The 26,117-nt window shown below is 37.6% G+C and overlaps 1 protein-coding gene across 4 annotated transcripts; it reads right to left on the bottom strand.

The window, feature by feature from the left end:
- Nucleotides 1–1,320: 1,320 nt before the first annotated feature.
- Nucleotides 1,321–18,809, bottom strand: LOC143881520 (uncharacterized). 4 transcript variants are annotated; one of them, XM_077384624.1, is made up of 5 exons: nt 18,672–18,698; nt 18,471–18,520; nt 10,766–10,931; nt 8,831–9,559; nt 1,321–3,896 (listed from the first exon to the last, which is right to left on the bottom strand). In XM_077384624.1, the coding sequence occupies exons 4-5, from the start codon at nt 9,557–9,559 to the stop codon at nt 2,178–2,180; spliced, it is 2,448 nt and encodes an 815-aa protein (XP_077240739.1). In that variant the 5' UTR covers nt 10,766–10,931; nt 18,471–18,520; nt 18,672–18,698; the 3' UTR covers nt 1,321–2,177. The 4 variants fall into 4 exon arrangements, with proteins under 4 accessions (XP_077240739.1, XP_077240738.1, XP_077240740.1 ...); XM_077384623.1 differs by lacking the exon at nt 18,471–18,520 and having other exon boundaries at nt 18,672–18,809; XM_077384625.1 differs by lacking the exons at nt 18,471–18,520; nt 18,672–18,698 and adding an exon at nt 18,246–18,364.
- Nucleotides 18,810–26,117: the final 7,308 nt, after the last annotated feature.

Genomic DNA, 26,117 nt, shown 5'->3' with positions numbered 1-26,117 from the left:
TTTTGTTTTTACAGAAAAAGAGAATCATACATACTAGCAATGAAAAGAAATTCCTAGAAGGGCTAGGGGCACCTTAAAATGTCTCTTTGGGCATCCCTAGTATCCGTTGTAAGTAATTTTCCTTCTAGTTTTGTTTCGAGGCAAGTTTTGTATGCCCCCCTCTTGTACTTCTCTTTGTTCAATTTAGGGGTGCAATTCAACCCAAAAAAGGTCGGGTCAGGTTGGGTTGAGGGCTTGGGCAACCCAACCCGGGTGAAACCCTAAATTTTTTATTTTATTAAGCTTAAAAACTCTGGTTGGGTCGGGTTGTTGGGTTCCTTGGGTCGGTTTGAACCTCATCGAGTTGGAACTCGGGTCGGGGCAGGTTTGGGTTGAGTAAATGGTTCCTCGGGTCGGGTTCGGGTTCGCCTCAACCAGACCCAACCCGACCCGAGTTGCACCCCTATTTCATAAATAAAATTTCAGGTGGGCTCGGGTTCCTAGATAAATTCCACGGAAAAGAAGAGTAAGTTTTGCCTAATAGCTCAACAGATAATGAACTTTTAAGTCATTTACCAGAAACAAGAGACAAGCTCCTTAAGTCCCAGAAAATTAGATAACCAAATAAAAGGACATAAAAGAATATGCCAGATTAACATGTTAGAAGCTAAAACTTAATAGACAAGTTAAATGGTTCATGTTTACACTATCCACACAAGATGATGAACGGCTTATTATGAAGCTTCTAAACCTGGTTCCTTTCTGAGTCTTCTCCAACCCATAATAAACTTCCTTCCCACAACTCCACACATATAGATGGAGAAGTTAATACTAAATCATGAGCTACATTACTCAACCAAACAAAATGATGAAGTAAGATAACTTATGCTAATATACGAAATCTAACAGTCATTTATGATTTCTAATTTCAAGAAGATTTTAAATACTAAGGTAAAAATAAGGAGTCCAAGATATCTTTATAAAATCTTGTCGTGCATTCTTGGATATTAAGAATTTTTTTAAAAAAAATTGTAGCCTAAAGTTGTTATACATATATGCTTTGTGGACCAAAAGACTTCAACAAAAAAAAAAAAAAAAAAAAAACATTTCAGAATCCTTATGGACCAAAAGACTTCAACAAAAATGAAAAACATACATAGCACCGTTTTATATTATAGGCCCAACCCACGTCAACAGTACATAGGCACCAGTCCAACTCAGGGAGTATCTTGCCCAGTTGGTAATGGGTAAAATCTAGTCTTCCAAAATCCTTATGGCTTCAAAATAAGAGAAACAGACACATACATACATATAGGAAGATGTGTTGAGAAAAGAAGCAGGTAAAAAACCAATGTTTTTCTCTTACTGCATAAGCATTCACTAATCAGTGCAGATGAATCTGCATGTTTGTTTGTGCCTGTATTAAGCTTGCTTTATTTTCTGCTCAATTAAGAAACAAATTGTCAATATTTTCCACATTTGCAGCTCCACAGTTAAATTTGAAGCTTGTTTCATGCTTCTACAAATGAAAATTTCAGAAAATAAAGTTGGTTCCTGAATATATTGAAGTAAAACAATGACCACTAATAGAAATTTCTATTACAGATGAAGTAAGCTCTTATAATAACAAGACAAGAAACCATACCCATTACAATGCTGCAGGACCGCATAAATATGTTTGCCCACTTGTATAATGAGTTAGGACAACCACAGGAATAGGCAATTGGAATTTGGAAATTGGTACTAAGAAGTTTGCTCCATCAAAGTATGTGATTAAACAACCAACATGAACAGCCCCTGCAGCTTTTGACCGGCAAGAGTATAAGTGGAGATCTGTTACACCACAGGATACGCCACTAGAGAACCTTCAAATTTTATTGTTCAAAATATATTACTCAAATATAAGGTTTCAGTTGACCTCAAATTCCCAATTTCAGATATTTGGGCCCCGTATCTGAAATAAATTATGTGAACCAAAACACCATGAGATGATCTCATTGTTATTGTAGTATCATTTGTCGCATATGACAAAATCACTTGGATTATCACATGTTCACAATATCTGAAAAACCTGCCTTGTTGCATCTCCTAGCAAAAAGCGGGTAAATCTCTAGCTGGGCATGTTGCCTTCTCCTGTCAAAATTTCGGGCTAATGGGCAGTTTTATGGACCCCATGTATGTCCTGTGCTCCTTTTTTTTCAAGACCGAATCTGAGACTTGTTAACCATGTTTGTGTTACTGCTAAACTTTTCATCCACCCCCTCAACCTTGGAATCCATGACACTGTTACTGACATTACCAGAATTTGAATTCATCGTGGGTACAGAAACTCCAACACTACCACGTGCCCGCCTCCTGGAAGAAGACTTGGGTATTTCATTTTCACATGACAAGGCCTTTCTGCCCTTTCTCCGCCGCTTTGTATTAAAAAAATCACATTGTAAAGCTTCCAAAGCTCTTGTTGTCAATGGCCGGTTTCTAGTGCTCTGCCTACGAGCAGGCTCTACATTAGACATGCCATTAGAGGTTCTCAGTGACTGGCTTTCCTCAGGGTCTACATTAGAAGCTCCCTTAGTACTAAAATCAACCTGGCTATCTGCAGCATCTCCTATAAATGGTTCACCAGTTTCAAAATCGAGTGGAACATGTGGAAGGTTGAGGTCAATCAAACCCCGGAGTTGAGGCTTTTCATTAGAAAATTCTGTTTCGGAAACAGTACTTGGAGCAAAACAATTCTCACTTAGTATGTGTTCACTGCTCTCAACTGGACTACCTTTATCCGAAGATCGGGTCGGTGTCTTTTGTTGGGATGGACCAATTTGTGGACCCATGACATCTCTAGCTTCAACTAAGTTTGACCAGCAACCAGACTTCTCTTCTTTATCTGAAATGTTACAAGCATTTAATCTCCGCCGCTTAGGAACAGGGGATAAATAGTTTGGACGGTCAGATTTGACCCTGCGACTGAATGCACACTTTATGCTTTTTCCTCGGTGCTTTTCGGTAAGCATATCAGGGTTTTGATCCTTGTGATTTTCAGTTGACACATAAGTTGAGTTTGTCCCATCCATCGGCATTCTGGGCCCACAAAGAAGCTTCATATTAACCTCGGCTGAGTCTTGATCATCAACCTGCTCTTCAGAGCTAGTACCTTCTGTTTCTCTTGAAAGGCTTGCGGGGCTGTCAATATGGGTGCTATCCACAGGTAAAGTCCTCAGTTCTCTTACTTTATATGGTCCTTGTCCATGAACCAAACTGGTATCTACAACAGTAAATTTCAAAAGCTCTGGACTGCAATTTTGAGGTCTTGGGAGAAGATAGCAATGGCGCTGATGATCGGACAGACCAGATTGGTCCAATTTGGCATCCATATCCCATCCATAGTCTTCTTTAGATATGTTTCCATTAACTGTTTCAACTTCAAGCTCGAGAAGCATTGGGTCTGATGCCACTTTGTTCAAAACATCAGTGACAGAATCAAAATAATCATTGCCTTTAACTAGTCTTCTTCTAGAGAACTTTTTAACACCAGGGATGAGAAATACCAAAGAATGTTTAGAGCCAACATAACTATGATTATTAGGCTGCTCAGAGTGCCATCCTCTTGCAAGCAAACGAGGCCAAACGGCTTCCCAAAAGAGATCATTTGACCGGGCTTTGCTTAATCTGAAATCACCTGTAAGAAATTTGATGATTTCTTCAGATGTGAGAGAGGAGCATGCTTTGCCAATGGGTATTTCCGAACGAGCAGAAATAACATGATTTGTCTTTATAGGTTCCATGACCATGCCGGTAAGGTCTTGCTTACCCTTACCAACTCCAACAGCGTCAACCAGATTGCCCAACCCAACTGTAGCCTTTAATGTGGAGACATATTCTTCCAGAGAAATTTTCCCCTCGCTAAATGTCTTAGAGGCCTACCAACAAATTACGACTTGTATGAATTTATCTAAATTTGACCGTACAGATAAAAGATATCTTGTCATATAAATATTACTTTTTTTATTATCAATACTGCTAAAACAGAGGTAAAATACCACTTGTAATAAAGACAGATTTTCTGCAAGAAAACATGAGAATGACAAATGGCAAGCCATCTAACACTTCAAAATGAAAGGAAGTTGTAACAGGATGCAGTATAGGGCGATTTTACAATTCAAACATTAAACAAAGTTTGGCAAAACTGTACCTATTAACAACAGAATAAAGTGCTTGAATAGAAAGAAAACTGGTGCATATTGCGCTAATAAATTTGAAAAGTAAGATCAAACTTCTTAAAGTGCATATGTTAAATCTACCAATTTAAGATTCAACTATGAAAACAAAGGATGGAAAAGATCACCTACATAGGACCTGTAGACAACAATATCCAACAGAAGAGACCAAGTACTTAATAGTCAGCCATACAAGTATTCGACAATTCAGCATTTACAGGTCCTGATTCTTAACTAGGGAATGACACACAATCTGTCAAACCCTGGCAATATAGGTGTTCCCATGTTGTATAATGGGACTTTTTTCTAACTAGGATGCTACTCTACAGGCAATCTTTGATTGATAGCCCAATTTTTTTCAGTAATATGTACCACCAGTCTTACCCTCAATTGGATAAAAATTCGGCATGGAGAACCTAGATGCTGGGAAAAGTTATTATATGACATTCAAGAAAAACTTTTAGGAGTAGTGTTACAAGGATGCCATGGGAGAGCGTCAGGGCCAGGCCAGGATGGACATCCTGGCTCTGATGCTCTCCTTGCATGTCCTCATGTCCTTTTCCAACTTTTACCGGGGAAAAGTATGGCTGGGGCCACTGTTCATCAGCTGAGCTTTACTCTGGATGGGCCCCACACACACAAAGTCACCCTCAACAGACAATCCTTACCCACTGATTTGTTTTTTGATCGTTCATTTACAGGGCACAAACTAAACAGGTAGTAACATCCAACAGGGAGACTTTTGAAGCATGGTTCAACCATAATTGGGCACAGCAGATGACAGTCTAGACAACCAAATAGGTGGCCTCCATCTCTAAGCACATTTTCCTTGAAAAAAAAAATACACCCAGTAATAGCTCTAATGGAAAAGGACCAAAAGGAACCAGTCACATTGATGGAAGGATTGTATGAAACAATAACATGTTGACCTCAAAATAAGGTTACTTAGACTAGGCCTAAGTAGGTCTCACCACATTAAAAACACAAGTATGGGCCCACAAAAAAGCTTCATATTAGCTCAGTGGTATGATCCAACAGTTCTCCTAGTATTCCAATGAACCTAATTGGTGTATTAAGAATGGAAGGTCATGATCCCACCCCAAGTAGAGTGGTCCTGATGGAAAGTACAACTCATTGATTTTCTGGTGAGATCTAAGTATCTAACAGTGTAGATCTAGTCCCTGCACACCTAGATGATATGTAGAGATATCTTGGTGATGGGACACTCTTTGAAACCAATGCAAGGTTTGGGATCATTTGTGAAGAGCATTGTCACTTACGGGAACTTCAGCTCACATGATTAAAAAATAGTACGAGTTATACACTGCCCGACTTGAATAAAAGTGCCATACTTAAAAGAATAGGCCTAAGTTTTAAATTTGGATCGATTGGAGCAAACCATATAAATGATTCTACTAATTTCAAATGACAGCATATAATTCTAATGGAATTCCACATGCTTAAAAAATAGCCCAGATGAGGTTGATGTCACCCTTACTGGTGGTCACAGGTTTCTTTCCCTTTACGGTCTAGATTTCAGGGCCTCGAAGGTTGGGTAATGCTGAATAATCATGTATTGGGAGTACTGAGGAGTGAGGCATATGAAGACCACCTGATTGTAATCCTTTTTTGGGTGGACGATCGATCATTTAGACGGCTTCCGTCCCCTAGTGGGGATAAAAGTTGAGAATGCCTCCCTCGGCTCTTGCTTGGTGGTTTCAAGATCTCTATAGGAGAACTGATCTACGAAAGCCATGAAAACATCGACCCGCCTCCAGAATTTGGACTTGTTGAGGCTATGTAGCCATTTTAGAGGCACACCAGTATGAGTCCTTTGGAAGACATGGGCCAAGTGCTGACTGGTGAGGCCTTGGGGTTGGAGGTAGCCTACGAACATCTTCAGGTGGGTGATGGAGCATCCAGTCCTATTGTAGTTCTCAATCTTTGGCATTTTGAACTTCTCTGGGAGTCAGCCCTCTGGGAAAAAGGATAGGTCTTCAGAGTCTAATCTAAGGTGGACTTCTCTAGACTCTTGACTTTCTTTAAGGCCTGCTACCTTTTCCCCTATCTTCTCCATTAGGGTTTTATCAGGAGTGGCAGCGGCAGCTGGGGGACTCTGGCTTCCCTAGTTAGGAGATCATCGACACACTGTTCGTCAAACCCTAGCTTGGTGATGACAAGTTGTTAGATGGAGGGAGACAAGCTTCAGGGTTGGCCGACAAAGTAAGGTGATTTCTTTCTTCTAAGTGATTCTTGAACAGAGAATGGTCCTCCGCAATATCTCCTTTGATAGAAATGTAAAGATTAGTAATGTTGGCAGAACATTTTGTCAGAAACCTAACAAGTCTAACAAGTATATGACCTGAACTAAAATGAGAGGATATATTGATTTACTTGTTGGAAAAAGAGTTGCAACAGTCGAGAGTCAAGGAGAAACTTGTAGCGGTCACCGAAGACAAGTCCAAAGGAGAAAAAAATTCCATGTGGGAAAAAAAAGAAAAAAAGGGAAGGAATCAAATAACTGCAGAAATTGCCGGGAGCTTTTCGAATAATTTTGGAGAAACCCTTCTTACTGCGAGGAAACTTCAATAGCAGTCAAGAAAAAGGTGGGAAGAGGGTTTTTGGACATCTCGTCTTCTAGCATGGAGAGAGAGAGAGAGAGAGAGAGAGAGAGAGAGAGAGAGAGAGAGAGAGAGACCTAGTTGGGTGATAAAGAGGGCAAGGGTGCCGATAAAAGAGGAGACAGAGGAAGAACAAACGAACGCGATAGAAAATTAGAGGAAATGAGGATTTTCCATTACTGGGTGAAGGAAACTCCAATGACAGAATCTGCCTTTCTCGTCAGCCGGCAAGGAAAATAGGTAGGATTGGCAAATTTTTCAAGTAATGCAACTAAATGTCGGGTAAGTTACCTGGCGGTGGAAAATGATGTGTTTTCCCTCCGTTTTCCATGGCAAGTTACGCAACCGAACCGAGCCTTAAAATAAGATGTTACAGTATGAGGTGAGCGGAGATGGTTCACTGCGAGGATCTAGGAATAGTGAATATTGATGGTTCGCAATGAATAGACTTTGTCATTCGGAGGACTCATTCACCAAAAGATGAATGACCTATGTTCGTTCAGGAAGGGAATGAATACCAAACTATTCTTCCTTTTTTCCTCATCAATATGGGGCCCAATCCATTTTGCAATCCGTTTTGTTTGGCCTGAAACTTAACAAGATTGATCCTTTTTATTTATTATTTAGGTTATTTTTAATTGATTTTAGGGGTGTGATTTGATAGGTTTTATAAAACTCGCATTTGTTAGTAACCATACTGTCATTCTGGAGGATTTTCTTTCTATTATGAACTCTCTATGGTTTTCGAGACCTCCATTGTGCTACAACTTGCAAAAGAGTGAGTCTATGGGCCATAGTCCATTCGAGCTTGCTACCAGGCAACAACCACTCACCCCGCACACGGTTGTGGGAGGCTACACAGGCAAAGAGTCCAGCCACATTCCGCTTTGCTATGTTTATCAAGATTTGCTTCTAGGGAAATGGTCTTAATCAATGTTGAAATCCACCTAGGTTTTTGTAATGGCAACTAAATATTTATCAAAAGAGGGTTAGCCCAATGACTAAGATGATCAGAAACAAGCCAAATAAAAGGAGAAAGCAAAAAAAAGTAAAAAGTTACTTCAAGGAGGTAGGTGATCAAAGGTCTCAGGCGCGAGCGTCACCATGAGCACCAAACGTGCCGAAACAATACCAGTGCCCCTCAACTCACAAAGCAAAAAAAAAAGGTAAAAAGCTACCTCAAGAAGATAGGTGATCAAAGGTCTCAAGTGCAAGCCCAGCCACTCCAGCTTCACCCTTAGTTGGGCGCCAAACGTGCTGAAATGACATCAGTGACCGTCAACCCTATCTTGCAATTCCTCGATAGCATCAGTGAGCCTCCATGTGTAGTTATTCTCCGACTTCATCTAGTGAATCACATTAAGTCTCTTTCCATGACAGGAGAGTCAAGAATGGAGTGATCAATGAGCCAAATTTGAAACAATAAAGCCTGAATATCTACCTCGTTAGCATCGGTCTCCTCAAGCAGGCTAGAAAAAGCCCGCCAAATCTCACTCTCATCATTGCGAAGAATGCCCCCAACACTTGCAGGACCCGGGTTCCCCAAACCCAAACAATCGAAGTTCATCTTGAAAACCCCAGAAGAAGAGGAGACCACCTAAGCAAAGGTTTATCCACCACACTCCTAAGAATCCACTCTAGGTTTTAGAGGCCTTTTGCTTGAGTTGCTAATTTTACGAGTATACTCAATTTTCTGCTGGTTTTCTCCTTGGGAGCAGCAATTTTCATGGTTTGTGATCCCTTTACTGGCATCATCAATTAAATTATATCATTTAATGCTTGAGATTTGTTCTTTACTATTTATTGTTTCTAGAAGATTCCAAGAAATCAGATTGCATCAGTAATATATTCATTATAATCTAGTAATAGTTTAAAAAAAATCCATATGCCACCATTTATTCCAACTGTAAGCATCTTAACAAAACCTGCAAGTGATAACCAATCAAAAGATGAGTAGTATGCAATGAAACTACCAACAAGTAATGGATGCAATTTAACCAATGCATCATAAAATACCTCCAACAAAGTATTTCCACATTCCTCTGATACACGGGATAACAAACGTGATAACAGCTCCTGTTGCCTCAATCCTGTAAATAAACGTTGTCCATGAATACATCTCCTGCTTCTTATCTTCCGACACTCTGACCATCTGTGGTGTCCATCAGACCTATAAAATTTTCCATAATAGAAGGATAGTATATCCCCCATCTCTTTACTCTCCACAAATCTTTTCACCTGAACCAGATTTTTCCCAAAAATGTAGATTCCAAGGAGAAAACTCTCTTGTTCGCTATCACTCCAAGAGTCACCTAACAAGCCAGGAACTGCAGTGTAATCATTTTTGTCACACTTTTTCTCAAAAGTGGATTCCTTTTGTTGTTGAGAACGCATGTCCACATCCATATTATCTGCATCGATTGTGTTTCCAGGAAATTCAAGTGGCTCATGTTTGATGTGAACAACTTTATCATGGACCCACATAACTGGGATTGGCAATCCTATCTGATTAGAATCGTCAACATCCACAATGTATTCAGCATAATTTGGGTTCTGTATAAGCTGGAGACGGTCCCACTCCAATGTTAGGGGAGGGATATTAACCTGGTATTCATCTCCTATTCGAGGAGCTACCTGTGGATCACCATAGATGTCACTTATTCCAGGAGAAGCAGGAGAAAGTAACTGGTAGGCAGATGTGTCTTGGATGCACTCCTCATCATGGTCTTGTTCAACTGAATCCATCTGTTAAACAATACAAAATAATAGCATATAACCAAATCATTAATGAGAAAAGGAAACAATTAATTTATAGATTAAAGGTTTCTTTGGAAAAGTATCATATAACCAAACTTAATTCCAAAATGAATTATCATTTGACATTAATGAGACTAAAGCTTCCGATGGAAAAGTACCATATAAGCAAACTATGGTCCAATGTTAATGAATTAACATTTGAAATTAATGAAATTAACAAAGTAATCTTCAAAATGATGAAACTTACAATGGCTTAAAATCTTGGCATAACCATGGAAATGCTCATAATATCAGCAGGTTATGACCTCGATGGTATAGATTCAGATAAGAGTGAAAAAGTATACTGGAATCATTCTTTTAACCATGTCACAATGTCCTAAAGACATTGTCATAATTTCCAAATGCTAGACCTACTTAGAAGCATCCTCCCTATGACTCATAAGAGCACCTAAAAGAAGCAAATGTGACCCTATGATAAATCTCAGATACAGAAGACAAATTACGATGACTCCCATTTTGACAATCCTAAAGTATAGATATTGGATCAAGACATGGAAGCTCTCAAATAAAAAGAGTGCTAACTCCCTCATATGATGCATATTCCACTAAAAACTAACCAATACCCCAAGACACAGCAACATTCAAATAAAGTCTCAGTGGCCATCCTCTATTTTATCACATAGCTGTTAGTAGTTTGGACACGAGGAATACACAGTTGACTCTCCTTATTCAAAATTCAAGCTATCCAAAATGTGTAAGCACCATTTTATGTGCTAATATCATCCAACTCCAGTCATTTAAAATGTTTAATTGAGTGAACTGAATGTGAAACCTTTGTAGTTAAATATCTCACACCCCAAGGATGACTTTTAATTTTTCAAACATTTGAGAGAAGAACTGTTGTAAGAATCTACTTTCCTGTGCACTTTCCTCTAAATGGCTCCTCAGCCACGAGTAGTCTTCAGCAAAAATAAGCCAAGTTATACAGAAAGCAAATATCTTGCAATATGTTTTTGAAAGTATTGACGACAAAAAGATATGAAGTAGACCAAAACTAATGATGCCAGCTTCTTGTGCTACAATTTCACTGGTTACAAAGCGAAAAAAAATATTGCTCAATTTGGCATTAAAGAACATATTATTGTGTTGATTTTTCAAGAATCAAAAGCACAAATCATACAAATTTTGTGGTACCTTGACTATATTTCTCGTCACCTTCAATAACAATATGTTGATGAAAATAAAGATTTTTTTGATATAAACATTCCCCCGGAGACTTCTCAAATAGCTTTCCGGAGATATACCCCTCTTGGATTCAAGATTGATGATCCCCAATACAAATCAGGCTCTACCCTTCAATCTGCTCCAGAAACAAGACCGGGCAGGCAATCACAAATATGCTTCAAACTTCAAAGGTCAATATTCATACACTAGAATATAAAAGTTTCACTGCCCATCAAAAAATGTAAAGAGAGAAAATCAATTCTGTATGGAGCAAGAGGTATCCCATAGAATATTCAGAATGCACATGTAATGCAACTTGTCTTTATGGAAACCATATCATAACCAGTTTCCAATGGCAGCTTTTTTGAGTGACAAACTCCTTTGGATGGTGATGTAGCCCAAAAAAGGGGGAAAAAATGACCCGCCAAGCCAGGGCATGCAGATGGCCCACACTAGCATATTAAAAGAGTAAAAAAAAGGAATGAAATTAGCCTTTTACTATATTTCTCGGCATATTTCAACATATAGATATTTGTATGGCTTGGTCATTTTGCTTAAATGAAAAATATCCCTGCATGACAAGGCAGATTTACGAAATTTGGGTACATTTTCTAAAATATCTCCAATAACTTTGCATACCTTCGCAAATTTGCTAATTGGATGAGGATTGACTTATCTTCTTGGGTAAAATAAAGATTTACACAGTAAGAAACAAGATGGTCATTACTCATTATAAATAGTAATGGGGAGGGGTTGCTCTTTTAACAAGTTTGAGAATTGTGAATTTTGTGAGGTTAAATCTTGGAAGAAAAGACGAGTAGTTTCCATAAGCTTGTAGATCAAGTTGGTAGTTATTTTCCCCTTCATGAAACTAGTCTTTGTTCTCTTATTCTCGCTATGCCAGCATTCAATAAGGTATGTTTATCGGTTCTTTGTATCACTGTTGATATTTTTCTTTTCCTTTCAGTTGGGGACATTCCGTTATTGGTATCAGAAAACAGTCTCTTCGTAGGGCTTGACCATGGGTGAGGAATCATACTCATAATGGATAGTACGAAAATGGTGCGGACGCACAACCCTACATACACTACATATCACTGTTTAAAAACTCCCCAAGTCAATCATCAACTCCCTTTTACCTTGGCTGATTTTTCGTTCGAGTCCAAGTTTTGCAATACAAAGTCAATCAAATCTCATTTGACTTGCTCGTGTTAATAAAAAATTAATCGTGTCAACCATCGACTCTGAGTTTTGAAATTTTAATCAAAACTCTATTGACTTGCATGAGTTAATGAAAAGTTGAAAGGCTATTAGTCATGCCAGTTGTCACCCATTGACTTGCCCCAGTTGATTCCCTTTTACCATGGCTGAGTTCTTGTACGAGTGCAAGTTTTGACCTACATATAATGAATTTCAAGCAATGATGGATCAAATAAAATCCATTCATTGTTAGAAGGATGGGATTAGCTCCAAACATACAAATCTTCATGAATGAACGAATTGCAATTCAATCGATGGAAGTTGATAATCCTCTGACCACTCTATCAATCAGTTGGAAAGTCACCTTAGTAGAAATCCAACTACTACTCAACCAGGAGGTGATACCTGCTGTTTAAAAACTCTTCATGTCAATTGTTGACTCACCCAAGTCAACCCCCTTTATCCTTGGCTGAGTTTTCGCCCATGTTCAAGTTTTGTCACACAAAGCTTTTTTTATACATTTTTTCATACCCAGACAGTCAAAGACACATTTCACCAGCTCCTAAGTTAATGAAAAATTGATCACATCAAGCATTGACTATCCAAATTCAACTCCCTTTTATCGTGGTCCAAGTTTTGATACATTGGGTAATATAGAAAGTTGAGGTGTTAAGAACCGAGCAAATGAACATAGCGAAGAACTAGGGAACCAAACTCAACAGAAGTAGGAGCCTTCAACGAAGAAGGGTTTGCTTCACCGAACATGTTTCCAAAGAAGAAGAAAATTAGGAAGAATTGTCAAAAAGCATTGATCATCTGGACTATGATTAGGGTGAGTGTTCAGAAGGGGATGCGAATGATCTTGAGATTCATGAAGAGACCGATTTTGATGAATACAAAGATGAGAAGGAGTCCTTTAAGAAAATTTTGATTAGCCAGTTTATAATGAAGATATATTTGACGAATTTGTTAAGAATGAGATGAAGAGTATATTGATAATGGATTGTTATTGTTTTTGCCAGTTTACCTTCAAAATATGAGAATCTATAGCTTTAAGAAACAAAAATTTCGATCAAATTTCTAAAGATGATTAGGCTTTTGAGCGCATTGTTTAGAATGATACTAGAGAGGAGGTAGCAAAGACTAAGGTGGGAACAGGGGGTGGGGTAGGAGTAGGGCACGTATTTGAACTTGCGTCACAAGTCTGCCGCACAACATCAATGCATTTTTCTAGAAATTCATGAACATGACTTTCTAAGGTGGTATTTGGATTTAGGGAACATGACTTTCTAAGGTGGTATTTTTCTCAGAAAGGATTCATTAGCCGACCCCAACTAGTTTGGGACATAGGCTTAGTTGAGTTGATTTGAGAAAGAGAGTTTTCCAGTGTTCAAGAATTCATTTTCCATGGATTTTTTTTCTCAAAATCGAAACTTTTCCATGCTTTTCAAGGAACATTGCAAACCTAGTAGACCCTGGAATTTTATTTTCCATGGTGTTTCCATAATATTTTTTTCTTACAAATTGAAGATATAATCTCTTAGCATTATCAATTCACCAGTGCTAAGTTCTCTCCAACCAATAGAATTGATGTGGCCCAAAAGTAATAAAAGTAATAAGTAAAACCCTCCAAGCAAGTGCCCACTTATGGTCCAACATTAGCTTCTTTAGAAGAGTATGAAAAAAAGAAGATGAAACAAGCATTTCACTATGCTGACAAGATGGCATCAGCATTGTCAAAACAGTGCTCAAATGAAAAGCTTATCCACCATATTTTGTATAGGTTGGCAGATTTGTTAAGATTTAACGAGGATCGACTAACCTTCTTAGGTAAAACAATAAAAGAAGTAGAGTCAATAATAATAGTCATAAAGGGGGGAGGGGAGGCTAGAAATTTCTTTTAACAAGTTTGAGAATTCTGCATTTTGTGAGGTTGAGAGTAGGAGGAAAGGATGGATGGTGTTAGTAATCTTGTAGATCATGATGGTAGTTTTTTCAGCTTGTGGAAATAATATTTATTCCATTATCAACACTCAATAAAGGTATTTTAATTTTTCCATTGCATCATGTTTGATTTCTTTTTCCCTTTTTTCTTACCGTTGGAGGCTACATTGGATGGACAATTTAGGGGACATTTTCCAGAAGAAAGCCATGTCCCACAAACAAGGCTCAATTGTGTAGAAGGAAAGTCTATCATAAAAGGTTTTCCCAATATGCAAACGTCATAGTTGTCATTGAGATGTTGAACAAATTGTCTGAGTATATGGTTCTTCAAAGAACTCTGATATAACTTTTGTTTAGAATTACTCAACCGCAAACTTTTAACAAATATAGACTGGGTATGTAGTTTTTTTTCCTGCAACAACATTGATCATAGAGGCAATTTAATACCCAAAGAAAACCACCAATCATGATTTCTCTGGTCTGTGAGGATTTTCACAACTACTACCCCATGCCTTGACAAACACCAAACACAGACAAGGCACCAAAGAGCAACAGATGCAATGCTTCATGGATATTCATTGTGTAAGATCAGGAGAGCATCCTTTGTTACAAATTCAATATCTAGGAGTCTAAGAGATGAGGTACTCCCCAGATGGGATATCAAAATAGATCAGACCCTTTGTATTCAGTGGCATTTCATGGGAATTATATTCAATATAATCGGTTGAAAAGTGAGAGCTACAATTTAAGTGCATGACCAGGCCTGTACATGTATCATTTTCCTTTCAAATGATGTTAGGGCACTTCTCAAGGATCATCATAGAAGGTGACAGCCACTAAGTCACAAGGTTCAACCTATTACCTGATAGGTACCATTCAAAAAAAAAAAAAACCCTGATAGGTAGCTAGAGGCTTTGGGACCTTCCAAGAATTTGCAACCTACCCTTCATGGCATGCCCACACACAAACAGTAATTTCGAAAGCACATAACCTAATTAAATCAAGTACATACATCAAAACTCTCTTAAAGTGAAGACAAGATAGTGGGTGGAGGATCGGGTATCTAGGAAGATAAACTTCAGGAGAAACATTTTCGATGGAGAGATTAATCGGTTGGCTCGATTTTTGGATACACTTGAGTCCTGCTATATCAAAAAGGCTGGCAAAGACAAAAGAGTTTGGATTTGGAGCTCCTTTGGGATTTTCAATGTCAAATCATTTTACCACCACATTATTCCTTGTCCCATGTCCTCGAACTTGGCCAGAGTGTGGCGGAGTTTGCGCATTCATTTGAACTCCCTTTCTTGACAAGATCATTACGGTGGATAACTTATGTAATTGCAAGATGCTTATTATTGAATACTTCGCTCTATGTGTAGAGGCAGGAAAGTCAGTAGATCATATATTTCATCATTGCAAGATAGCCAAATACGTGTGAAGCCGCATCCTAGAAGATTGGGTTTGTCCCAGGTCTTCCCTTCCCGGCTAGTTGCTCTATTGGTGTGTTGGTTTTCCGCCCCTTACCGGAAGAAAGGGAAGGTTTAATGGAATGTGAACCTCTTGGATTATTTGGGTAATTTGGAAGGAAAGGAACACTCGCATCTTTAGAAGCTCGGTTAAAAGTTTGCATTTTATCTATTCTAAGGTAATTTCTTTGACCGTCTCCTGGGTGAAGATTCTTCCTTCGGGTTCATCTCTAGCTATGACAGGTGTGGCTAGCGAGGGATTTGTGTTAGTAGCGAGCAGCAAGAGATTCCTTCCCCTAGGTGCAACCCCTCTGGTCCAGGGTTGTTGAAGCTTAACTTCCATAGGTCTAGCTTGAGGAACCTATGGCCTGCTAGAGTAGGTGGAGTTCTTAGAGACGAGAACGGTTTGACTACATGGGCCTTCTCGAGAATTGGGATCACAGATTCCAATAAACCAGAGATGAGGGTAATTTTACCGTGCATCGGGATTATTGTGAGCAGAGACCTGGGCACTTTGATCGTAAAGGGAGATTCCCTCAATGTTATTAGGTGGTTGGATGGTAGGCATCCTAATCCTTTGAGATTTGAGCATATGATTGACGAGATTCAGGACCGAGTAGCAGCCTTCTTGATTACTTTTCAGAACATTAGGAGATCGGCTAACAGTGATGAAGATAGATTAGCATGGACAGGAGTTGGCAGGGATAGTTTGGTGATTTCTAGAGGGGCTTTGTATTATAATGTTTTCTGTCTTAGTTACTAAGCTCTTTCTCTTCTTGTTCTGAGCATCTAGATTGAGGGTTTTCCCCTCTCTTTCCATAAAAATTATCTATCATTCAAAAAGAAATGTGAAGATGAGATGCATGTGATGATCTAGGAATGCCTAAGTTCTGTGGGATCAAAATGCACAATGATTGTAGTATTTATTGCTTGAGAACAATTGGTATATTCGAGTACAACAATAAAAGAGAAACAGAATAAAGTATGACTGTCCAAAACCATATCGACTGAGAGGAGGGGGATTCTCCATGTAGAAAATAAAAAAGGTATTGATATGCATGAATCATTTTTCCAAAAAAAAAAAAAAAAAAACTGAAAGAAATTCCTAAAGAGAGAGAAAAGAAACCCACTTAGCCATCAAATATATGGCTTCTTAGTCACAAACCCAGCATATAAAAGGAAAGAACAGAATTTCTTGGTAAAAAGAATAACAGCACACCTATCCAGCCATGAATCGAACAATCTTACATGATAATGAACCTTTTCAACTGGGCATTCTTTCCTTAACTATCAAACCTCGATCATCAGATAAAATTAGTTTGTGTGATTTCTCTACATGATGATAATTTAATATATATGCCACACCTCAAATGATTTCTTTCAAAATAACTAAGAGTGATAGCTCCAAACCATCCATGAATAGTTTCCATTTAGTTTCCAGTACTCTGCAATTTCTATGAGTGTATTTTCAGAGTTGACATGCAAACTTGAAATGCAGGTATCTGCCACTAAAATAGGGCATGCGCTAAGCTTTGAATATTATGCTACCACAAAAGAAAAACAATATTGAATTGGTCCATACATAAACAAGAAATGCTTGGCATATTGCTTCAAGTGACTTGCCAATATTTTTTTCTGCAAAAAACCCAGAAAATAGAAACTTTGTTGTTGTATATCAGAGTAAAGGATACCCTGATCTGGAAATACAAAATATAAAATGAGATGTTCAAACTCATGGTTTTGGTGATTACTATTCAAAACAATACTGAAGGTCAATGAAAAGCACATTTATTCAAATCTTGAGCTAGAGAACTGCAACCAGCTGTTTCAAACATAATTTCGGCTCGTAATTATCCAAATATGCTTAAATTGCAGATTTAGGATAACTACTTATAGCTTATAGTCTTAAACTCATTTTGACAACAGATCAATGATATGAATCATTGAACGATGTGATTTTCAAGCTCATAATACATAGAGAGAAAAGAGGGGGGGGGGGGGGGGGGGGGGGGGCACTAATGTGATTTTCAAGCTCACACGAACTTGATATTTGAAAAGCAAATCTCAATTGAACCCAATGAAAAATAAAACAGAAAACAACAACAATTCGACTAAACAAAAGAGACCCACAAAATTAACTTCACTAAGCCCATTTACTAAAACAAGTCAGCCATAGATTCACATAAATGGGTAAAAGGAACCTGCTTTCTAGTTCTTATACCCAACAAAATACAACCATGACCAAATGTTAATAGAAAAAGAATTTTAAAACAGTAAAAAAATTCCCAATTCCTTCTTCACATGAATGTTTCTCACAGAGCAACTGGTCAAGAGAAAAATCACCAGCTTTGCTAGACAAGCATTTGGATAGAAATAATACTAATAACAAAAATAGCAAACAGGGTTCCTACCAAAGATATCCCCACTGACAAGAATTGCATAACATGGAGCTTATGAGTTATGAGTCACACCCCCAATTAACATAAGCACCAACCCCAGATCCATTCTCTAAATAAAAGAAGAAAAATCAGCATAGAAAGCCACCATGAGATATACCCATAACAACATTGATACAACAAAACCCAAAAACAATAAGAGATCAAAAACTAGAAATTTAATGGAACCCAAGAAGTGTATTAACCATTGGAGATAAATTCCCACAAAATCTCACCTAAAGGAGAGACAATCAAAGTGTATTAACCACCATGACATTTACCCATATCAACGTGATACAATAAGACCATAAGACCCAAAAACAATAAGAGATAAAAAAAAATGGAAATCTAAAGGAACCCAAGAAGTGTATTAACCATTAGTGATAAATTCCCACAAAATCTCACCTAAAAGAGAGACAATCAAAGTGAAGAAAGCAAGTAATCATCAACCAAACATGAGAATTCCCATTATACACATCAAATTCTAATGGTTACCAAACTCAAAAGAAATAACACTAGTTAACAAACTACATTAAGTGGTTCATCAAAGAAGAAACCCATTAAGAAGAAATTCAATATAAGACAAAAAAAAGACATGCAAAGTTACAAGAGAGGTGTAGAATTTGAGACCTTCATTGAAGAGGGGGTGAAAGTTAAAAACCCACGTGGAAAAAACAATCCTAGGGAAAATGGGTATCAATATTTATGTAATGATTGACCTCGATTGTCAACTTTTTCTAAGGAAAATAATAGAAACAAAGAGAGAGAGAGAGAGGAAACGAAAAGAGATGGAAAAAGAAAAGAGGAGGGAAAGAGTGATGGTGGGTTTACCTTGCTTTGAAGAGAGCTTGTGGGTTTTCATGGTATGGAGGGTGGGAATTCGTGGAGTTATAAAGAGGGAAGAAAAAAAGAGAGGGAGGGAGAGAAAAGGAAATAGAAAAAGAAAAGTCGCTCTCGCAGAGCAAAGAGAGAGAATGAAAGAGAGAGGAATTCATACCTGGTTTTACTCTTTATTAACAAAACAAAATGCGGTTTTACTCTTCTTACTAAAATACCCTTCTCTTTTTTGTTACCTTAAAGAGATGGGGAAAAAACCAAAAAAAAATTAGTGTTGTGGAATAATAACAGTACTAAAATACACTCATAAATGAGCATTTTAAGAGTCTACGGGGAGGTAAGCCCGTATGGTGCAGTATTTTTCAAAAAGTACTATATGAGATGATCCAAACCGTTCATTTGATGGGCCACAATGTAAATATGGTGTGCCCCCAAAAAATCATTTTCATAGGATGATCCCAACCCTCCGAACAATAGAGGTTTTAATAATATGGAGTTCCTCTATAGATCAGAGGGTTAGGATCATCTTATGGAAACGATTTTTTTGGAGTGCAGTGCTAGGATCATCCAATAGAGGTTTTCATAAAATACTGGACTGAATGGGCTTACACAATATAAAACCTCTTTACTAAAATACCCTCGTAGTGAGTTTTTATTTGGTGTGTGGCCGTATGGTCCAGTATTTTTCAAAAAGTATTCCAACGCTCACTCAGCCTTCACTCCTCGGTATGATCAAAACCGTCCATTTGGGCACAACGTGTGCCCCAACGATAGGAGGGTTACAATCATCCTACGGAAATGATTTTTGGGGCACAATTTATTTACATTGTGGCCCAAAGATGGACGGCTTGGATCATCCTAAGGAGTGGGTCGTACAATACTTTTTGAAATATAATGGACTATCTGGCCACACCGTTTAAAACCTCACAATAAAAAACGCAAAAAAATTAAAATGGACATACTTCTAAAATCATTTTCTTATGAAAAAATATATTTATGTAGGAAGTGATATATTCATCCCATTTTCTTCCCCAGGCCACCCTCCTCCAGTGTATTCATGACTGCTCATTTTACACTACAAGGGGGTGGCCTTGGGAAGAAATGGAGGTGAATAAATCATTTCCCTATTTTGGGTTAGTTTTTAGATAATGCATTTTTCATTGCCTAATTCAGCGGCGAGACAATTCCGATACAGTCTTGAGTCTCATGATCCAACCATTGTAGAAAATCAATCTAAAGAGCCCATCAATGTTCCAAACCGTTCATCAATAATATAAGCCCAATAAGATAATGGACCTACATGGGCTAGAGTCCATTAACCAGTCATTAACCTTAGTGTATCTCTCTCTCTATATATATATATATAGGGGCTGGAGGCAACAAACTTGGTATTCCAAACTAGATACCGTGGGTGTAATGCTTCAAGCAACCTCTTGCTTGACCTAATTCCTCCAAACCGTTCATATAAGGGAAACGCAGTTTTCCATTAAAAAAAAATCAGCCCAAACATCCCCTAAATGTGTCAATGACCTTAAAAAAATTACAATCTTACCCATTCAATTGTTGAACATTTGACCGTCAGATATGGATCCTTGACCAGTTTTCCTTTTGGGCCAACAATATGCAAGACATTAATTTGTAGGATTTAGAGGAACCAAATCAACGGCTGGGATCTTTAGATCATTGTACTAAATGCAAAGTAGAAACAAAGGGTATGGTCATTTCAGAAGTGTGATGAAAAATAAAATAAATTAAAAAAGAAGAGGAAGAAGAAGAAATGAAATATAATACGAGTTTAGGAAGGTATATAAGGGTATTTCCGTCACTTAATGTCAGATTTATGCCGACATAACTGCTGCAATAATGGAAACGCTACTCATCAGCTTATCCCGATATATTCCAAATTTCTCCAAACTAATTCGAGAAACACTTTGAAAATGAGATGAGACTCTTTTCTTTGAACTATAATGATGTTGTAAAATGACTAAAATACCCTTTCAAGGGTTAAATTTTCAAACGAATGCCATTTTCACTAGGGGTGTCAATGGATCCAGATCGTCCGACGGATCGTCTGAATCCAGACGATAATGAACGGGATCTAAACATATGAATAGAATCCATGGGCATATTTCGGATCATCAAATCTGAGATCCGAAAAATTTTGGATTGTGTGTGGGCACGCCACAGATGCCCATTGGATAGTCACGATCCGAAATGGTTTACAAAAATACCCTCCAAATTTTGTTAATGCTAACCGTTCTATGAAGGGTATTTTGGTCAAAACCTCTCTTATCACTTGATGAATTGGACGGGAATGCGATTTCACTCATTTCAGTCGTTTCGTTTCGTACTTTCACGAAGGAAAAGAGAGAGGGGTTTTGTTCTTTATGCATCATATTCTTTGATAATAGTTATACATTATATTTGTGTATGTAATTTTGATTAGCTTTATTGTTTACAAGCATTATTATACACATAGATTAAACATAGATAAAATTTTAATTTAGTTGAAGAAAATGCATAGAGACACACTAATAGTGGACTGCCATTCTATCTCTTTAAAAAAAAAATTAATTGTTTACTTAGCTTAGTGGGACATAATAGGACACTCCGATGGACGGTCCGAATTAAAATGGATTGTGATCATGACGTGGAAAGTAGGATCCGAAGAACAATCCGACTCCGACTCCGACCGATAAGGAATTTGAATGGATCGTGACTGTGACATAGGTGGATCCGACCCGAAGTGGATCCGTTGACACCCCTAATTTTCACTAACACGGTTATTGGCATTCTCATCGGGGTTGAAGCCAACCATGGCCCACCCCAAGATAGCATTCCCTCCATCCTAACCTGACCCAATCTAACCCTCGGGTCAAGGTTGCTCAACCCTAGCCCAACCTGCCTCTAAATCTCTCAACCCTAGTGCAACCCATCTAACTTGTTTTTTTCTAAATCGGGTTAGGGTGAGTCGGGTTGGGTCTGAGTTAACCTAGGGTGAAACAGAAAAAAAAAACAAAAAAAACACCAACGTTGATGCCTATGTCACACCGACCCTACCCGGGAATAGGTGATATTCCAGGCCTGTAAATGAAGCATAGTGAGCCATCTATTAACTCTACCCATGGTAGTATGAGCCTTCCACACTTCAATGCAGTGTAACCCTAATACATCATGATAAAATTAGAGGACGGCCAAAGTCCTCAACCCTAACACAACTTGAAATTAAATCAGTTTGGCTTTTCCCAACCCTAACGCAACCCAACCCGAGGAAATGCCAACCTAGCCCCAGCCAAAATCGAGTTGAACCTGACCCAAGTTGCACCCCTACGACAAATGACGATTGGGGTCTCTCCTCCCCGCCCTTATGGCATCAGAGGAAACTTTCACCGATGAAAGGTTGTCCGCCAATAGTTAAAAAAAATTGATATAATATCTTATAATTGATTTTAGATATAATTTCGAGCATTGACGTTGGCTGCATCTGACCTCCAGAGATTGCTAGGTAATATTTTTAAAAGGATTTTGTTAGAAATATGACCTATATACTCGTTTTCATGGACGCTCAAACTTCACCGTGGTTAGACAAACTTTAAACGATGAATTTACTATTCTGTTCAATGAATTTACTAACAACGGATCATGTAATCATTTAAATATTCATCCAACTGCCTAATGATCACATTACTAGCATCCTCAGCAATATGAATATAAAGAGGCGTAATGGTCCTGTTAACATCTTTTACTCACATTCTACTTCTTACACAGCATCCATTCATGGACACAAAACAATAATGGATCAGCAGATAATATAAGTAACAAAATCAATCAAACTATAACTTGTTCACAACACAAATATCCAAACCCTTATTTAATCTCCCACTATCCAAAACCAGCAAGCTTATGAATCGTTCCTTATGAGAGCAATATACACTTTAAGGAGATTAAGTAATATGCTTTGGTCATGGAGTCTACCAACATAAGAGCTCTAAAGACATGTTTATGAACCTTTTTCCTGACAACAATTAACATCAACATAAATTGACTCCTTACCAAAATTTGTTCTTCATTGAGAAAAGCCGCAACAGAATTGTCATAGTAAATTCCCAGTGGCTTGTTGGTACAGTTTCAATAACCTAATATGCTGACACAAAATCTCGCAATCATAAGGCCTGATAGATAACAGAACTTAAATTCTTTTAGAACTTTCAAGATAAATAATAAAATACTAGCTAATTATTTTATGGGTCTAGTTTTTTTATTCAGGGGTTATAAACTTTCGCATCAGCTAAAAAATCCTCATATATGCAGGTATTCTAACCCAGACTTCCTTCTACCCCTCAACTCATAAGGGCTTTAGGTGTTAACCTTATTAGGAATCCAATTTAGGGATGCACTACTATTTTCAAAGCCTCACTCCACAAACACTCAAGCAACAACGACGTACATGAAATGCTCAGCATCATATCCATAAGAGTGTGATTTTGCATCTCAGCTACGTCATTCTCCTCAGGCGTACCCGGCATTATGTACTGAGCAAAAATATTGTTCTCTTGAAAATACGAGGCAAAAGTTGTTGGATTGCAGCCCACTTTAGAATATTTTCCATAATACTCTACCTGTATCAGACCTCACAATTTCAATCCTTTAAACAAACTTTATTCTCCACCTTTAGTTCTTATAGATTTTAAAAGTGTCTGAGGGCTTTCGGATTTTCATGAGTGAAATACAAATGCCATATTGAGAAAAGTTGTCCATGAAGGTAATGAAGTATATTTGTTCACTAACCTTTTTCAGTTAGAAAGGGTCCCCAACTATAAGTGTGAATGGGTTCTAATAGATCCATACTCCTAGTGGAACCACTTTTCTTTAATGCATTCGAGACAAATACCAAAATCAATAAATCAAGTAAATCTAGAACTTTATCTTTAACTATTCCACTGATTGGATATGTTCTTATTCGCTCGATTCTATTTATTTCTAATATTGTTGATTAGAAATAATCCACTTGCAAGGGTCCAACCCGAGTACTCATTAGGACTTTGATGTTGTAATCAAAATGTCACAGTTACCAGCAGAGTTTTATTTGCACAATCCGTATCATTTTATCTAACTTCACATAAGATTGGTTTGATTTCTCTAAAATCACTAAAATCATTGATGTAGTCTTATCCAGACACAAGGTGTATCATCAGGGCCCTTCCATTGGGCTGAGCTATGACATACTAGTGGTTCCCGCTCATGAGAAATAAAAATCTGATTACTTAGCACTAGTGGTTTCATCACCATTAGCCAAAAGAAACCATAGCTTGATCGTCTGTTTCTAAGCTTCTCATATTGTCCAACTAACTCCCTATTGAGCTAACCATTGCCACGTACAAGTGGATGCAAATTCTACATGATCGCATACAGTGAATGATACATTCACATATATAGTATTAAAACCTAAACCATTCCTTACCTTAATCATTATTATCACCAAATTAAGTCTCATTATCTTTATCAGGTTTCACAATCCTATTTTTACTTGTTGGAAGTAATAAATTAGAATAAAGCCATTCATAAGTTTTAGAGATTCAATGAGATTGGAAATGATCACTATGTCATCTAGATACTCCTAAGCATTTGGACATCACTAGAATAATAAGATCCAATTAACCTCCTTGATCAAACTCAAGACAACCATAAAGTAAGTCCTTTAGTAATTTAAGTAACTCAAGAAAATCACATGGCAATATCCCAAATAGGTAACATGAGAGCATTTTATATACTTTAAAATTTTATTTTTGAAAAACTAGAGAATTCTGGGTCCAAAAACCCTTAATTTTTTTTTAAAATATTGTAATTTAATTCCTTGAGAAATTACAAAAAAACTTGACTAACAAGGAAATTTCCTTTATGTTATTTAAAAAATACCCTTAAATCCCCCAAAAATATGTTTAACCCTTGGATTTTTTCTAGATTTTTCTAAAATTCTGAAAATTTTCTTAAATTTGCTAAATTTTTCTTAAATTTTCTCGATTTTTCCTATTATTATTATTATTATTATTATTATTAGGGATTTTTTGTCCATCGCAAAAGGCATTTCACAAATAGTCTTCGCATGTCAATGCAGCCACAGAGGCTCACTTTTCAGCAGATTTTGTCATCATTTACTCTGTGGTTGTTGTGACATATGACAAACCATCGGTGAAATGCCTTTTCCGATGGACGCTAGCAAATCCCTTATTATTATTATTATTTATTGCTTTATGAAAGAAGACACTTATTAGGGATTTTTTGTCCATCGCAAAATGCATTTCACAAATGGTCTGTCGCATGTCAGTGTCGCATGTCAGTGCAGCCACAGAGGCTCACTTTTCAGCAGATTTTGTCATCATTTACTCTGTGGCTGTTCTGACATACGACAAACCATCTGTGAAATGCCTTTTGCGATGGACGTTAACAAATCCCTTATTATTATTATTATTTATTGCTTTATGAAAGAGGACACGCGTGTGTCACGATGGCGCTCATCGTCCCTATGGGGAGAAAACTAGAATATTTTTCTTCTTTTGTATTATTTCCTTTTTTTGGACACCACTTCAGATGCCTTTTGTCATCGGAGATCCAACCGTTGTACTATGAGAAGAAAACTAGATTTTTCTTGTGTTGTAGTATTTTCTTTTTCGACCGCTTCTTTAGACTCCTTTTGTTGGAGATCCAACCATCGGATCACATCCAAACTTTATAAATAAATCCATCTGCCAACGACAATAATGGCTATCTTGGCCGATCGCCGATGCTGGTTTCCAATCACCAATGGCAACGAATCTTCGGTTGCTATAGAATATGAACGTTTACAGAAAATCTTGGATCATTTTATTTTAATAGTTTGCAACTAAGATCTAACACCAATTGATTACTTCTAATACCTCATGAAGTCAATAAGTTCGATCTTTAGCCATTAAAAATAAAAATAAAAGCAAAAGAATTTTATTAGAAATCTGGCTTACCTGTTTTCATGGATGCTGAAACTTTCCAGCCTTCACACAAGCTTTAAATGATTGATTTTGTCCCCATTTGCACATCTAGATCTCTCCGGCGCTTGAACTCTCCGCCTGCTCTTCCTTCACACCAAAGCGAGCCCTAACAGAGATTGAAGGTACATGCAAGTCGGTGCGGGAAAAGGGACCTTTAGAGCCTTTTATAATTGATGGAAAGGCTTCCCACCCAAGACTTCCCTTTTTAAGAATATCTCCGCGGATATTAGAAGATTTCTAGCATCTTGCATTTAAAACTTAATTGTAAGGGTTGAAAAACGGCGAGCAAGTTGCTGATCAATAAACCAAGCCCTCACTAATAACCCATAGATTTAAGATCTCTATTGGCCACCTTAAGAAAGGAAAACCTTTTTAATGCTTTTCCATACTTTTAAGAAGAAAACACTTTGAAAATAAG

Source organism: Tasmannia lanceolata, unplaced genomic scaffold (genome assembly GCF_043159265.1).
Source record: "Tasmannia lanceolata isolate RefF3 unplaced genomic scaffold, GAP_Taslan_0.1 ptg000007l, whole genome shotgun sequence".
Lineage (NCBI taxonomy): Eukaryota > Viridiplantae > Streptophyta > Magnoliopsida > Canellales > Winteraceae > Tasmannia > Tasmannia lanceolata.
Note: the sequence above shows the minus strand (reverse complement) of the source record. Positions and strands in the feature narration are given on the sequence as shown.

Excerpts from the sequence above, each read along its gene's own strand:
- LOC143881520 (XM_077384623.1), bottom strand. The coding sequence starts at position 9,559 with ATGGATTCAGTTGAACAAGACCATGATGAGGAGTGCATCCAAGACACA. Across the intron at positions 3,897-8,830 it reads GTGGAAATACTTTGTTGGAG|GCCTCTAAGACATTTAGCGA; the intron begins GTATTTTATGAT and ends ATTTGTTGGTAG.